This window comes from Spermophilus citellus (assembly GCF_964194105.1).
Source record: "Spermophilus citellus genome assembly, chromosome: 3".
In the NCBI taxonomy this organism is placed as follows: domain Eukaryota; kingdom Metazoa; phylum Chordata; class Mammalia; order Rodentia; family Sciuridae; genus Spermophilus; species Spermophilus citellus.
In genome coordinates, this window is record NC_138184.1 from 14,618,383 (window position 1) to 14,631,157 (window position 12,775).

The 12,775-nt window shown below is 42.9% G+C and overlaps 1 protein-coding gene across 5 annotated transcripts in view; it reads left to right on the forward strand.

Annotated features, from left to right (window-relative positions):
* Nucleotides 1–557: 557 nt before the first annotated feature.
* Nucleotides 558–12,775, forward strand: part of LOC308643534 (zinc finger protein 441-like) — a 42,280-nt gene continuing 30,062 nt past the window's right edge. The window contains exons 1-6 of one of the 5 annotated variants that reach the window (XM_081283353.1): nucleotides 558–1,609; nucleotides 8,114–8,241; nucleotides 8,455–8,515; nucleotides 9,172–9,395; nucleotides 9,600–9,944; nucleotides 10,215–11,430. In XM_081283353.1, coding sequence (XP_081139479.1) covers nucleotides 8,133–8,241; nucleotides 8,455–8,515; nucleotides 9,172–9,395; nucleotides 9,600–9,944; nucleotides 10,215–11,029 — 1,554 coding nt within the window. In that variant the 5' untranslated portion in view covers nucleotides 558–1,609; nucleotides 8,114–8,132 and the 3' untranslated portion in view covers nucleotides 11,030–11,430. Of the gene's footprint in view, nucleotides 1,610–8,113; nucleotides 8,242–8,454; nucleotides 8,516–9,171; nucleotides 9,396–9,599; nucleotides 9,945–10,214; nucleotides 11,431–12,775 lie in introns of those variants that run through there. The other 4 variants (XM_081283359.1, XM_081283355.1, XM_081283354.1 and 1 more) reach the window with 4 other exon arrangements.

A 12,775-nucleotide genomic window follows, 5' to 3' on the forward strand; every position in this document is an offset into this window, starting at 1 on the left:
CCTTTCCTCAGTACCAGGGAGTGATCCAACATAGGGCTTGTTGGGTGCAGGACAGGCTGAACTATGTTATCTGCAGGGCAGGCTGAAAACGTTAGCTGCAGGATAGCCCACGCACTCAAACCCCCCTCTGTTGCTAGGAGCCACAAGCAAAATATAAATGGCACCTTTGGTTGTAAAGTGACCCAGCTAGCCACTGAGGTATTATTATGCTAAGATTTACATTCATATGCAAATTGGGCTCCTGCTGTTCACCTTGGCCTGCTACAGGACTCAAGTTACCGGACTGCTGGAGAGTTCCCATTGGTTGGGGAAAGATAGTAGGAGGAAATTCCGGGGGAGGTCCGGGGCCCCTGGTTCCGGGAGGCGCGCGGTTCCGGGAGACGCCCGCGTGGGAGGACCGGGTTTGGCTTGCCTGCCCGCAGCGGCTTTTTCAAAATAAAGTTTTGTTCCTGCTTGAGTGGCTCGTGATTCTGTGCCCAGCCAAGACTGCGGCACTCTCTCTGGTCCTTTATCACCTGTTTGCGTCAAGGCTGAACACTCAACTCCCCTCGTGCCAACAAGGGCCAGATCCAGAGACCCCCGTTAGATTTGGGCTATAAAAACTCCCTTTTACCAGGCGCCTCTCTCTCTCTCTCTCTCTCTCTCTCTCTTTTCTCCTCTTTTCCACTGCTGCAATAAAGATCTCTTGGTTGCTCTGAGTGTTGTGGTCACTTTCCTTTCAGGGCTACCTTCAGCACTCAGCCTGGCCCTCCAGCCGGGGAATAAGTTCAATCTTGTGAATGGGGGTCTTCCTGGTGACCATGTTTAAGCAGGCTGTTTGTACACAGAGTTGCTTTTCTTTCTTCTTGATTCTTTGTAGAATATTGCTGCCATATAGCTTATAGCTCCATTTTCTCCATGCATTGATTACCTGTATTCTCCTTTTGATGTGTTTTTATTTTCTCAGCTGAAAATGGATAGGCTGAGAAATGGTGGAAGAAAGCCTTGGCCATTTGCCTTATTCCAAGAAATGACATCAGGCTCTCCATCCACTTCCAGGGGGTCAGGACTGCCCTGGGTACCCCTGCTTCTCTGAGATCATAGGTTGTTTCCCTGGGACACTGAGTCCAGAATTTCTTGAGCAGATCTGTGGCCCCATTTTCAGAGGAAGATTCAAGAAGAGCCCGTTGAGTACAGATGTCCACTCTTGAAAGCCAGGAGCAAGTTCTGCTTATTTAAGCAGAATATATAAATATATGAATAATTTATAATTATTTCCTGTCCAGGCCATTTCCAAGCTCGGGGTGGGGGCCGCCCAGGTTAGGAAGAGCTGAGCTGGAATCTGTCATTTAGGCTCCACCCAGCCAAGTAGGGGATCGCCTCCCCTGTCACTCAGGCCACAGGGTGCAGCCCCTGCCTCCGTAATCAGTCAGGATGCAGTTCCAGGCTGCGCAGACTGTCCAATGAAGAGCGCTGGTCTTGGGAGGTGGACGCTCCAGACCCCCTGGATCTCGCTTTCTGAAGCTGCCATATTTGGTCCGCGCAGCAGCTCGGCCCTGATCGCTCAGTGGTCTCCACCGACTGCAGTAGCCCACGGAGGACACCGGGACACACCGGAGGCGGAGAGATGGTGAGTGTGTCCTGCCGGGCGTGCACGGTCAGGGCGGCGGGACCGGCTCCCAGCGGCTCGCCATCTGATCTGCCGCAGAGTCTGCGGCAGGCGCCGCCCGGCCTGGTCTCTCGGGCCCTCGGGCTGTGGGCCAGCGGCGGGGACGTACTGACCCGGCCCTGCGAGGCGGCGTGTCCCCACGGCCCCGAGTGCCCCGCGCTGTGCGGCGACGGCGGGAGGGCCACGGGGGTCTGCGCGAGAGGAGCGGGGTGTGGGGGGTCACTCCCCACTCCCCAAGTGGGGCCGGGTTTTCCTGGGCATCTTCCAGGTTCAAGGGCAGCATCGTGTCAATTCCGCGAACTGTCTGTCCCCTGAAGCGAACACTTCTCAGGGGGCAGTAAACCCGGCCTCTCGGTATCCCCCACATTGCAGGGCCGCGGAAGCGGGGTCGGGTGCACGGGGTCGGCCTTGGAGTGGAAGGGGAGATGTCGCTATTACTCCGACTCCCTCACCCCTCCCCTCCTCTCCCCTCCTCTCCCCTGGGATTGAACCCAGGGGGGCGTAACCACTGGGCCACATCCCCAGCCTTTTCTAATGTTTTATTTAGAGACAGGGTCTTGCTGAGTTGGTGAGACTGGCTTTGAACTCTGGATCCTCCTGCCTCAGCCTCCCGAGCTGCTGGGATTACAGGCATGCACACCACGACGGGCTCTCAGACTGTTCCTTGACATTGTTTTAAAAACCGAAATGCTTATTAAGGAAGGGTGTGACTTTATTTGAAAGGAGTATTGCATTGGTGAAATCCCACTCTAAGGTCTGGAAGCACATCAAAGGTTAGGCAGAAAGAGGATTTTCTTTCTAGGGAGGAGCAAAAAGAATAGAAATTAGGTGGGCAGGAGGGTGGCAACATCAGCTCCTAGGCCAGAGAGCATCACCCTTAGGTCTGCCTGTTTTTGTTTTTGTTTTGTTTTGTTTTGGGGTACCCATAATTGAACTCAGGGGCACTCGACCACTGAGCCACATCCCCAACCCTGTTTTGTATTTTATTTAGAGACAGGGTCTCACTGAGTTGCTTAGCACCTCGCTTTTGCTGAGGCTGGCTTTGAACTCACGATCCTCCTGTCTCAGCCTCTTGAGCTGCTGGGATTACAGGCGTGCATCACCACGCCTGGGTCTTTTTTAAGGGTGATAATAGAGGAAGGTTGGTGTACTGGATGAGGCTTCCTGAGGGTGGGTCAAGGATCACACACCTGGAGGAAGAAGAGAAAGATAATGGAAGTTTACTTAATAAGTGTTTTGTTTCTGCTGATCAGTTCAATCATTTTTAAAGCAAAAAGTGGGAATTTGGAAAGTGTCTGTCTGCCCTTGTCTGTGGTTAAGGGTGGGGGGCGTCCTCTAAGTGTAATGGGAAGAGTGTTAGTGTGAACTAGGCTGCTTGTCCAAAATAGAAGTTGTTGGGGTCCAAGTCAAAAACCTTTATTTACCAGAATTATATTGCTTGTGTAGAAGCAACCTCTTCAGCCTTTTGCTTCTGCACACACAGACTTGGTCTGGTCAGAATTTAATATGTCATTTGAGAAGGTCTGTGAGAAGAAGTCTGAGAAAAAGGATGTGTAGTATAATAAAATTTAGTCTTTGTCCAAAGTGTCAGGCATAGAGATTGTAAAACCCTTGAAATTTTCTGAGCAATTTGTGTCTTTGGTTGTTTATCATAAGAAACTTCCAGACAGTGTCTCAGTTTATGCTAATGAGGTGATTCTGGGTACCAGTTTATTCACACGCATGCGCACCACAAACACAGCGGACTGGACCGCAAACTCGTACTTTGTCCTTTTATCTGCGGTGGAGATAATGGTGTCAGAATTAATTTGTGGGACACCCAGTTGGTGTTGCAGAATTGTTTGGTGATCCGTAAACACCACACTTGGTGTCAGAAGAACTGTCAGCAAAAGACACACAGGTCTGAACTTTCAGCGGGAGGGAGCCGCGCGGGGCTGCCTGAGCACAGCAAGAGTGGGGCCAGGGCACACTGCTTCCTTGAGTGGCTTCCCTTTTGTTTCCTGTATGGAGTGTTGTTTCTGTAAAATACCAGAATGACTTAAGTATTTAAGTCATAATGTAAAATGACTTAAGCATTTCAGAATTTTATTTCATGATTCGAATGGAAGGTGGTGATTTTCCGGGTTGGAAACTGAATGGGTGGAATGATGAGGTCTGAAGAAGCAAGAAGTCTTGAAATAAATTATGTGTTTATATTAAGTTCAAATAAGATCATAAAGATCATTGAATCAGCATGCAAGGGAATAAATAGGCCATGATCGCTCCGGATATGTCTCCCTGATCTCAGCAAGCCGTGCACTAGAGGTAACTGTAGGATGGTTTTTTTTTTTTTTTTAGTTGGACACAATATCTTTATTTAATTTCTTTATTTAATTTATTTATTTATTTTTAATGTGGTGTTGAGAATTGAACCCAGTGCCTCTCGCATGCTAGGTGAGCGCGCTACCACTTGAGCCACATCCCCAACTCCAAGGATGGATTTTTTTTTAAGGGGATTTTTTTTTTTTTTTAAAGAGAGAGAGAGGGAGGAGAGAAAGAATTTTTAATATTTATTTTTTAGTTTTCGGTGGACACAACATCTTTGTTTGTATGTGGTGCTGAGGATCGAACTGGGCCGCACGCATGCCAGGCGAGCGCTACCGCTTGAGCCACATCCCCAGCCCCAAGGATGGATTTTTTGATCGTTCCTTATAGCTTTACCATCTCTTATCATTAGGCAGAGTTTTGCTTGGTTTGCCTCTTTTGTTTATGAATGAGTTAATCTTGCCACTAGCATACTATTACTTTATGCATGTGGTGGGGGGGTAGCTTTGCCTTCATGGTTTGCACACAGGGTTGGTAAGGTGGACATTCAGCCAGTTCACTCAGTTATTCCTCTGCTCTTCTGTGGGCCTTGGGTTGTTTCAGATTTATCTATTTATTTATTTTTGACGTTGATAATAATGTTATTTTTATTTTGTCCCCAAATACTAATGCATCATCAGTTATTTTTTGCAGAATGGGATAAAAACTGTTGATTTGTAGACTGGATAAGTTCAAATTTAGTTGGAGATTGTGTTAGTACATGAATTTATCATTTGACCTTTCATGGATTTGTGTGCTCTGCCAATGCTTGGAATGCTTATGTGGATGCATCACGTATGATTGTATTTTGCTTCCTGCTCATTAACTTTGGCATTGAATTACTTGTAGATGGCCTTCTCTGCCTCCTCCCCCAGTATAATGGCATTGCGATTTTATCTTCCAATCCAGTTGTTTATAGTTGATCTATAGCCAAATGGTGAGTTTTCTATATTAATCTACTATCATACAAACTTGCTGTAAGCCCTTTTTAATTCCAGGAAATACTCTTCTTTTCTTTCCTTTTTTTCCCCCCTCTAATTCTTTGGGGTTTTCTATATTTACAAAGTTTGTTAATTTTCATTTTAGATGAAATACTTAAATTTTGTTGAGACTTCCCATGGACACATGTTAGTTAAAAGGACACATTAGTGATTTGAGGATGGGACATGGCTCAGCCGCAGAACACTAGCCCAACATGAGCTTGGTCCTGGGTCAGATCCCAGTCATCTCACACACACAGACACACACACACACACACACACTCGCGTGCGTGCGTGTGTGTGTGTGTGTGTGTGTGAGAAATTTCATCTCTAATTCCTCTCAGGTTTTATTTTGTTTTGTTTTGGTACCAGGGATGGTTGAATCCTGGGGTGCTTAACCACTGCGTCACATCCCAAGCCTTTTTAAAATTTTATTTAGACACAGGGTCTCACTGAGTTGCTTAGGGCCTCAGTAAGTTGCTGAGGCTGGCCTTGATCTTGTGATTTTTCCTGTCTCAGTCTTCCAAGCCTCTGACATTACAGGCGTGTGCCACTTCACCTGGCCCCCAAGTTTTCCATCTGTGTTTCTGTCATCAAGTTCTACTTGAAATCTATTGTGATGCAAGGACATAACCTATATGATTGGTTAAGGTGTGTTTTGTAGTACAAAACATGGTCTTTATCTTGAGAAGATGTGTACTCTGTAGTTGTTGAATGAAGTATGTTGCAATCTCAAATGTCTCCACTTGATGGATGATGCTGTTGATTTCAACTGTGTCATTACTAAACTTTTTATTTTTATTTTATTTATTTATTTTTGGTACCAGGGATTGAATACAGAACTGCTTTACCACTGAGCTACATCCCCAGCCCTTTTAATTTTTTTTGAGACAAGGTCTCCCTAAATTGCTGTAATCCTCCTGCCTCAGTCTCCCAAGTTGCTGGGATTACAGACATGTACCTTCATGCATGGCTACATTTTTGCTTTCTTGATCTGTCAATTATTGATGGAGGTGTTTTGAAGTCTACAGATGTAATTTTGGTTCTGTGATCTTCCTTTCAGTTCTCTGTTTTTGCCCATGTGGTTTGTTGCTGTGTTTAGGAGAATACCTTGTAAGGAATTTATGTGTTCTTGAAGAACCAACTGCTTTATTTAATTAATCCCTTATTATTTCCCTTGAGGTTCAGCTAAATCTACTTGTGTCTTTGTCTTATTTTAATTCACATTTTATTGACATATAAAAGTAAATATATTTGTCATACAAAAATGCTTTTTGGAAATACATATACATTGCATGGTGAATATATACACTATCTCATACCTATCATCTTTTTGTGATGAGATCACGTAAAATTGAATTCCTTAGTGACTTCCTGGAGTGCAATGATATAATAAATTTGATAGACCCAGCCTGATTTTCTCTTAAAATTGGGAACCATCTCGCCACAAAGCCATGAAAAGATAATTTCGGCTTTAAATTTAAATACTGTAAATTACTGCAAATTCTGAACCTGCTTGGAATGCCTGCCCGTGCCTTGAACTCACCCATGCCTGGCTCTCTGACCAGATAGCAGCCCTCTCTGAAACTTTAGGGACGCCTCATAAATCCTGGCCTTCCCTGGCCAGATAACGACCCTCTCTGAGGCTCTAATGACCTTCATAAATTCTTTTTTTAAAATTTTTTATTTACTTATTTATTTTAGTTTTCAGCGACACAACATCTTTGTTTGTATGTGGTGCTGAGGATCGAACCCAGGCCTCACGCATTACAGGCGAGTGCGCTACCGCTTGAGCCACATCCCCATCCCCATACCTTCATAAATTCTGATGTTGAGACCAGCAAAAATGTAAACTACCATTTGTGTTATGCTCGTCAGAGTTTTATTATCTGTAACCCCCCCACCCCCCACCCCCCATGGTTTAGATATGAAGGGCCCCCAAAAAAAACCTCACATGTGAGACAACTCAAGAAAGTTTAGAGGTGAAATGATCGGTTTATGAGAGCCTTAACCTAATCAGGGCGCTGACCCACTGGATGGATGAGCTGGGTGGTGATCTAGGCAGACAGGGTGTGCTGGAGGAGGGAGGTCACAAAGGGGGCATGCCTTTAGTGCACACAGTGTCCCTGGCGAGCAGAGCCCGCTCTGCTTCCTTTTTGCCATGTCCTGAGCTGCTTATCTCTGCCACACCTTGTAGCATGATGTCTGCTCACTCAGGCACAGAACAGTGGAGCTGGCCATCTCAGACAGACCTCGGAAACCATGAACCCCAAATAAACTTTTCCTCCTCTGGAAATCATTTTTGTCAGGTCTTTTGGTCATGGAGGCGAAAAAGTTGACTAAACACCATCCTTTCACTTGTTTTACTATCCTTTGATATTCTCCAATAAACACTATAATGTTTTTCTGTTGGTATCCTGAATCGTCCTTCATGAGTCCTGTTCAGTATTTAATTCCAGTTGATCTATAATAAACCATATATACAAGTTACCAAATGTTCTTTTGGTGCAGTCACAAAAAAATGCGTTGAATTTGTAACAACAGACAATAAGTATTACCTATAGACCATCTCTAGATTGATCATCCACAGTATACTAAGGGGAAGATGAGGTAGGCTGCTTTTGATGAACATATTATTACATTTCAAACATTCAGAGGGACAACTGGAGTTAAACAGGTTATATATTTTTGGCATCAACTGGTTTGGAACACCAAGACCTTCTTTGAAATTAGGATGGTGAGGTCCATCCCGATAGTATTTCCCAAATACCAGCAAAGGTCAAAGTTTGTTCTTAAGTATCTCCAAGAATAGGCAGTCTCAGGACGGTTGCTGTTAAGTCTCATGCACACTAAATAGCAGTACTTTGTTGTGAAAGGGGCTGACCTCTACAAAGAGCAATTGGAGTGACCCAGTAGCACAACAGGTGTTCTGTTCTGCTGCTGCTTTACCTGCTAGTTCCAGTGCGACATCGTAATTACTGTGTGAGAGGATCTGGGGATGATGGAAGTGCCCGAGTATGTCAATCGAGTGGTGGCATATTGAGAGAACATAATATCATGTGAAATTCTTATGAAATGAGTCTAGATCTCTAGTGCCATGAGTCTTACCCTTCCTCCTGGAAATATATGTGGGATGTTTTAGGAGTCAGTGACATTTGAGGATGCGGCTGTCACTTTCACCCTGGAGGAATGGGCTTTACTGGATCCCTCCCAAGAAAAAACTCTACAGAGATGTGATGCAGGAAAACTACAGGAACCTGACCTCGATAGGTAAGCGTGACATTCCCTCTCGTAGCCAGTCAGATAGCAATTGTTACTTGCTTGTCAATACTGTTCCATGATTTGGGAGTGTGGAAAGGGAACATTCTGGTGGATATACCAGCCTGCTCACATTATACCATGAATCTAGCAAGAATCTATTCTTTTTTTTTTTTCTACAATATTGTAATTAGTCATAATGGCCTGTTTTGGTCTGTATTTTAGAAAAACAGTGGGAAACTCAAGCCACTAATGATTGCTACAAAAATTCCAGGAGAAATATAAGGTAATTTGCACTCACAAGAGAAAGCAAAGTACATCATGCATCTTAGAGTAACATAAAATTTTAAAACAAGCAGATGGTACAAATGTGCTCAGTTTCAAATTGATTTAATCTCATTTTTCTCCAAAAATGCGTACAGATTGAGCATCCATTATTGGAAATTCTGAGATCCAAAATGTCCCAATAGAGGCCACATCTGTATCACTGACATGAGACCACAGTGGTACTCTCCCAGTTTTTAATACACAGGCTGTGTTCCATACACGAATTATTAAAAATGTTTTTATGAAATTACCTTCAGGTTTTGGGTATAAAATGTTAATGAAATAAAAATGAATTTTAGATTTAGATTGGGACCCATCTTGATATCTTATTATGCATATGCAAATACTACAAAATCCAAAACACATTCGGTCCCAAGCGTTTTGCATAAGGAATACTCAACTGTATTTAAATGTGCTATAGATATTCAGTGTTAGCAAAATACTTTGAAGCATTAGTAAGGAACCAAATGTCCATATCACCGTTTTGATAACTGCTGTACTCAAGCCATCCTATAGTGTTTTCAGTCCATTCATGGTCAACAATTGTTACAGAACATAAAACTTCCAGGATATTATTAATAAACTCTTAGTGATGTGCTTCTCATTTTTTTGTAGTGGGCAAGTAGTACAGAGACTCTATAAAGATGACAGTTGGTGTGGTGACCACTTCAGCCCGATTCTCCATTCTGTTGTGAACAAGAAAACACCTCCGAGAGTCAAACCAAGTGAAAGCTCTGTGTGTGGAGAAGTGGTCTTGTGTGATTCCCCCCTAAATGTGCCCCTGCCAGCTCACACTGGATACAAAGCACGTGCTTGTCAGGAACACAGAGAGAATTCATATAAAGATAAGGAATAGGGGCTGGGGATGTGGTTCAAGCAGTAGCGCGCTCGCCTGGCATGCGTGCGGCCCGGGTTCCATCCTCAGCACCACATACCAACAAAGATGTTGTGTCCGCCGAGAACTAAGAAATAAATATTAAAAATTCTCTCTCTCTCTCCTCTCTCTCCTCTCTCACTCTCTCTTTTAAAAAAAAAATAAATAAATAAAGATAAGGAATATCCAGAAGCCTCCAGCTATCCCCAGTGCTTTCAGAAGAGGGAAAGGATTCACACTGGGAAGAAGCACCATGAATGTAAGCAACTTGGGCAAGTCTTCAGTCGTCCCAGTTCCCTTCCACTACATGAAAGAACTCACCCTGTAGAGGAACCATGTGGAAAAGCCTTTAGTTCTTCCAGCCACATTGAAAAACATGAAAAAATTCACTCTGGAGAGAAGGCCTATGTCTGTAAACAATGTGGGAGAGCCTTCACTTTTCCCAGTTCCCTCCAAAGGCATGAAAGAATACACAACACAGACAAACCCTGTACATGTAAGCAGTGTGGAAAAGGCTTTCTTTCTTTTTTTTTTTTTTTTTAAGAAAGAGTGAGAGAGGAGAGAGAGAGAGAGAATTTTTTTTTTTTTTTTTTTTTTTTTTTTTTTTTTTTTTTTTTTAGTGAGAGAGAGAGAGAGAGAGAGAATTTTTTAATATTTATTATTCTCTAGTTCTCGGGGGACACAACATCTTTGTTGGTATGTGGTGCTGAGGATCGAACCCGGGCCGCACGCATGCCAGGCAAGCGCGCTGCCGCTTGAGCCACATCCCCAGCCCCTGGAAAAGGCTTTCATTCTTCATATTCCTTTAAAAGACATGAAAGATCACACAGCAGGGTCAAACTCTATGTATGGAAGCAGTGTGAGAAAGTCTTTTATGATCCCTGCTCCTTCAGAAGACACGAAAAAACTCACATTGAAAGGAAAGCTTACGTGTGTAAGCAGTGTGGAAAGGCCTTTAGTTCTTCCAGTTACATTCATAAACATGAAAAAACGCACACTGGAGAGAGCCCCTATGTATGTAAGCAATGTGGGAGAACTTTTAGTCATTCCATTTCCCTTCAAATACACGAAAGAACTCACACGGGAGAGAAGCCTTATGTGTGTGAGCAATGTGGGAGAGCCTTCAGCGAGTCCAGTACCTTTCACAGTCATGAAAGAACTCACACTCGGGAGAAACCCTATGCATGTAAGCAGTGTGGGAAAGCCTTTAGTTCTTCCAGTTACATTCGAATACATGAAGAAACGCACACTCGGGAGAAACCCTATGCATGTAAGCAGTGTGGGAAAGCCTTTAGTTATTTCAGTTCCCGTAAAATACATGAAAGAAGTCACAGTAGAGAGAAGCCCTCTCACAGTGGAAAGAAGTCCTGTGTAAGTAAGTATTGTGGAAAAGCCTTCGGTCGATCCAGTCATGTTCTCAGACATCAGAGAACCCAGGCATGTAGGCAACGGATGTGTGAAAACCTTCCCTCGGTGCAGTCACATCCTCGTACAGGAAAGAAGTCAAACTGGAGAGTGACCCTGAATAAAGAATGTGGGAAGACCTCATTGTCTCATGAAGACTCTAGCAAACGTGAGAATGCAGAGACAAGACCTTGATGGATGGATGGAAAGCCTGTGGGAATGCCTGAGATCATCTTGGTTCATTGTACACCTAGGAGTGAACACAGCACGGAGAGAAACCTGGAATAGAAGACGAGTGCAGAAACCTTTTGTCCAACACTGGGTCAAAAAGCTGTGAATGGAAAATAGAAGGAATTTGTCAGTTGTAACAAAGAGTTTGAACATCTTCCTCATGTAGTGGGATCCTATAAATGTCATTAATATGAAAAACTGCATGCCAGTTAAAATTGTTTAAAATGCTCTGACAAATATACTACCTGAGGAAATGTGCTAGAAGTCTAAATGTACCGGGTTCATCAGTGACTCATTCTGAAAGGAGATTTCCGCACTATGTATTTCTGATTTTTACTCTTGAAAATAAAGCTCATAGTCACATACCTCTGCAAGTTTTGACTAGGCAACAGTGTGTTGAGATTCTCAGGTAGTGCCCTTTTCAATTAAATCAAGTGATGAGTATTTTTCCTTTCATTTTGGCCATGTTGGATCCACAGGCAAATTGAAGCACAGTTCGGATATGCCAGGAAGCTTGATTTCTATGTAGTTTTTAAAATACTTGTGGTTAATGGTACACTAAAAAATGGGTTTTTGTGAGTCGGCACTTTCCTACCGGCTTCTTTTGATAGGTTTACCCTTTTACTCATGTTTGTTCTCTCTTTCTCTTTCTCTCTCTCTTTCACTCTCTCTCTCTCTCTCTCTCTCACACACACACACACACACACACATCATTCTTGGGGACAATTTACAGTTTTTACATGGATTTTATATTTTTCACTTTGATGTATAGTTTGTTTTTAAATAACCTCAGTAGGTCCTTTTAAAAAAAATCTGTTTTGTTTATTTATTACTATGTGGTGCTGAGGATTGAACCCAGTGCCTCACATGTGCGAGGCGGGCACTCTGCCACTGAACCACAGCCCCAGTCCCCATGTTCCAACAACATTCTATATGTGTTTTTTGAAAGAGTTTGCTAAGTGTTTTTTTTTTTCCTATTTTCACAAAGTCTAAAAGTTTTAAATACAATTATAATAATTGAGAACTAATTTATGGAATATATTTACTCATTAGAAAAAAGGTAATTCTTTTTCATAGGAATCACAATTTGCTTAACTGTGAGCTCAAACTTATCATTCCCCACCATCAAATTAATTACAAATATTATCTATGTAAACCATCCTTAGCTCAAGGGTCATGCAAAATCAGATGGTCAGAGCTGGCCTCAGACCTTAGTTTGATAACTAAGAAATTTTCACTGGAGCCATGGAGAGTAACAGATCAAAAGAAAGCAAAGAACAGGAACAAGAAATATTATAACTTAACATTTTTTTCTGAAATATATGCATGTGCTTCTTTATTTCACATTTCATTTTATTTGACTTTGCCAAATACATTTTCTTGGAGATGGATTAGAATTATTTAGAAAAATGAAAAGGAAGAGAAAGAATCTGCTTAGTCTTTGACTTCCAAAATAAAATTTTTTCATTTTTAGTTAGACCAGAATATTGATGTCAATCACAAGTAAGAGAGTCAAACCTTTTTATAATTCCTTAATTTCCTATCAAGAACCAAGTTTTTGGGCTGGGGATATAGCTCAGTTGGTAGAGTGCTTTCCTCACATGCATAAGGCCCTGGGTTCAATCCCCAGAACTGTGCACGCATGCGTGCACACACACACACACACACACACACACACACAATAACCAAGTTTTACTGTCTGATATTCTG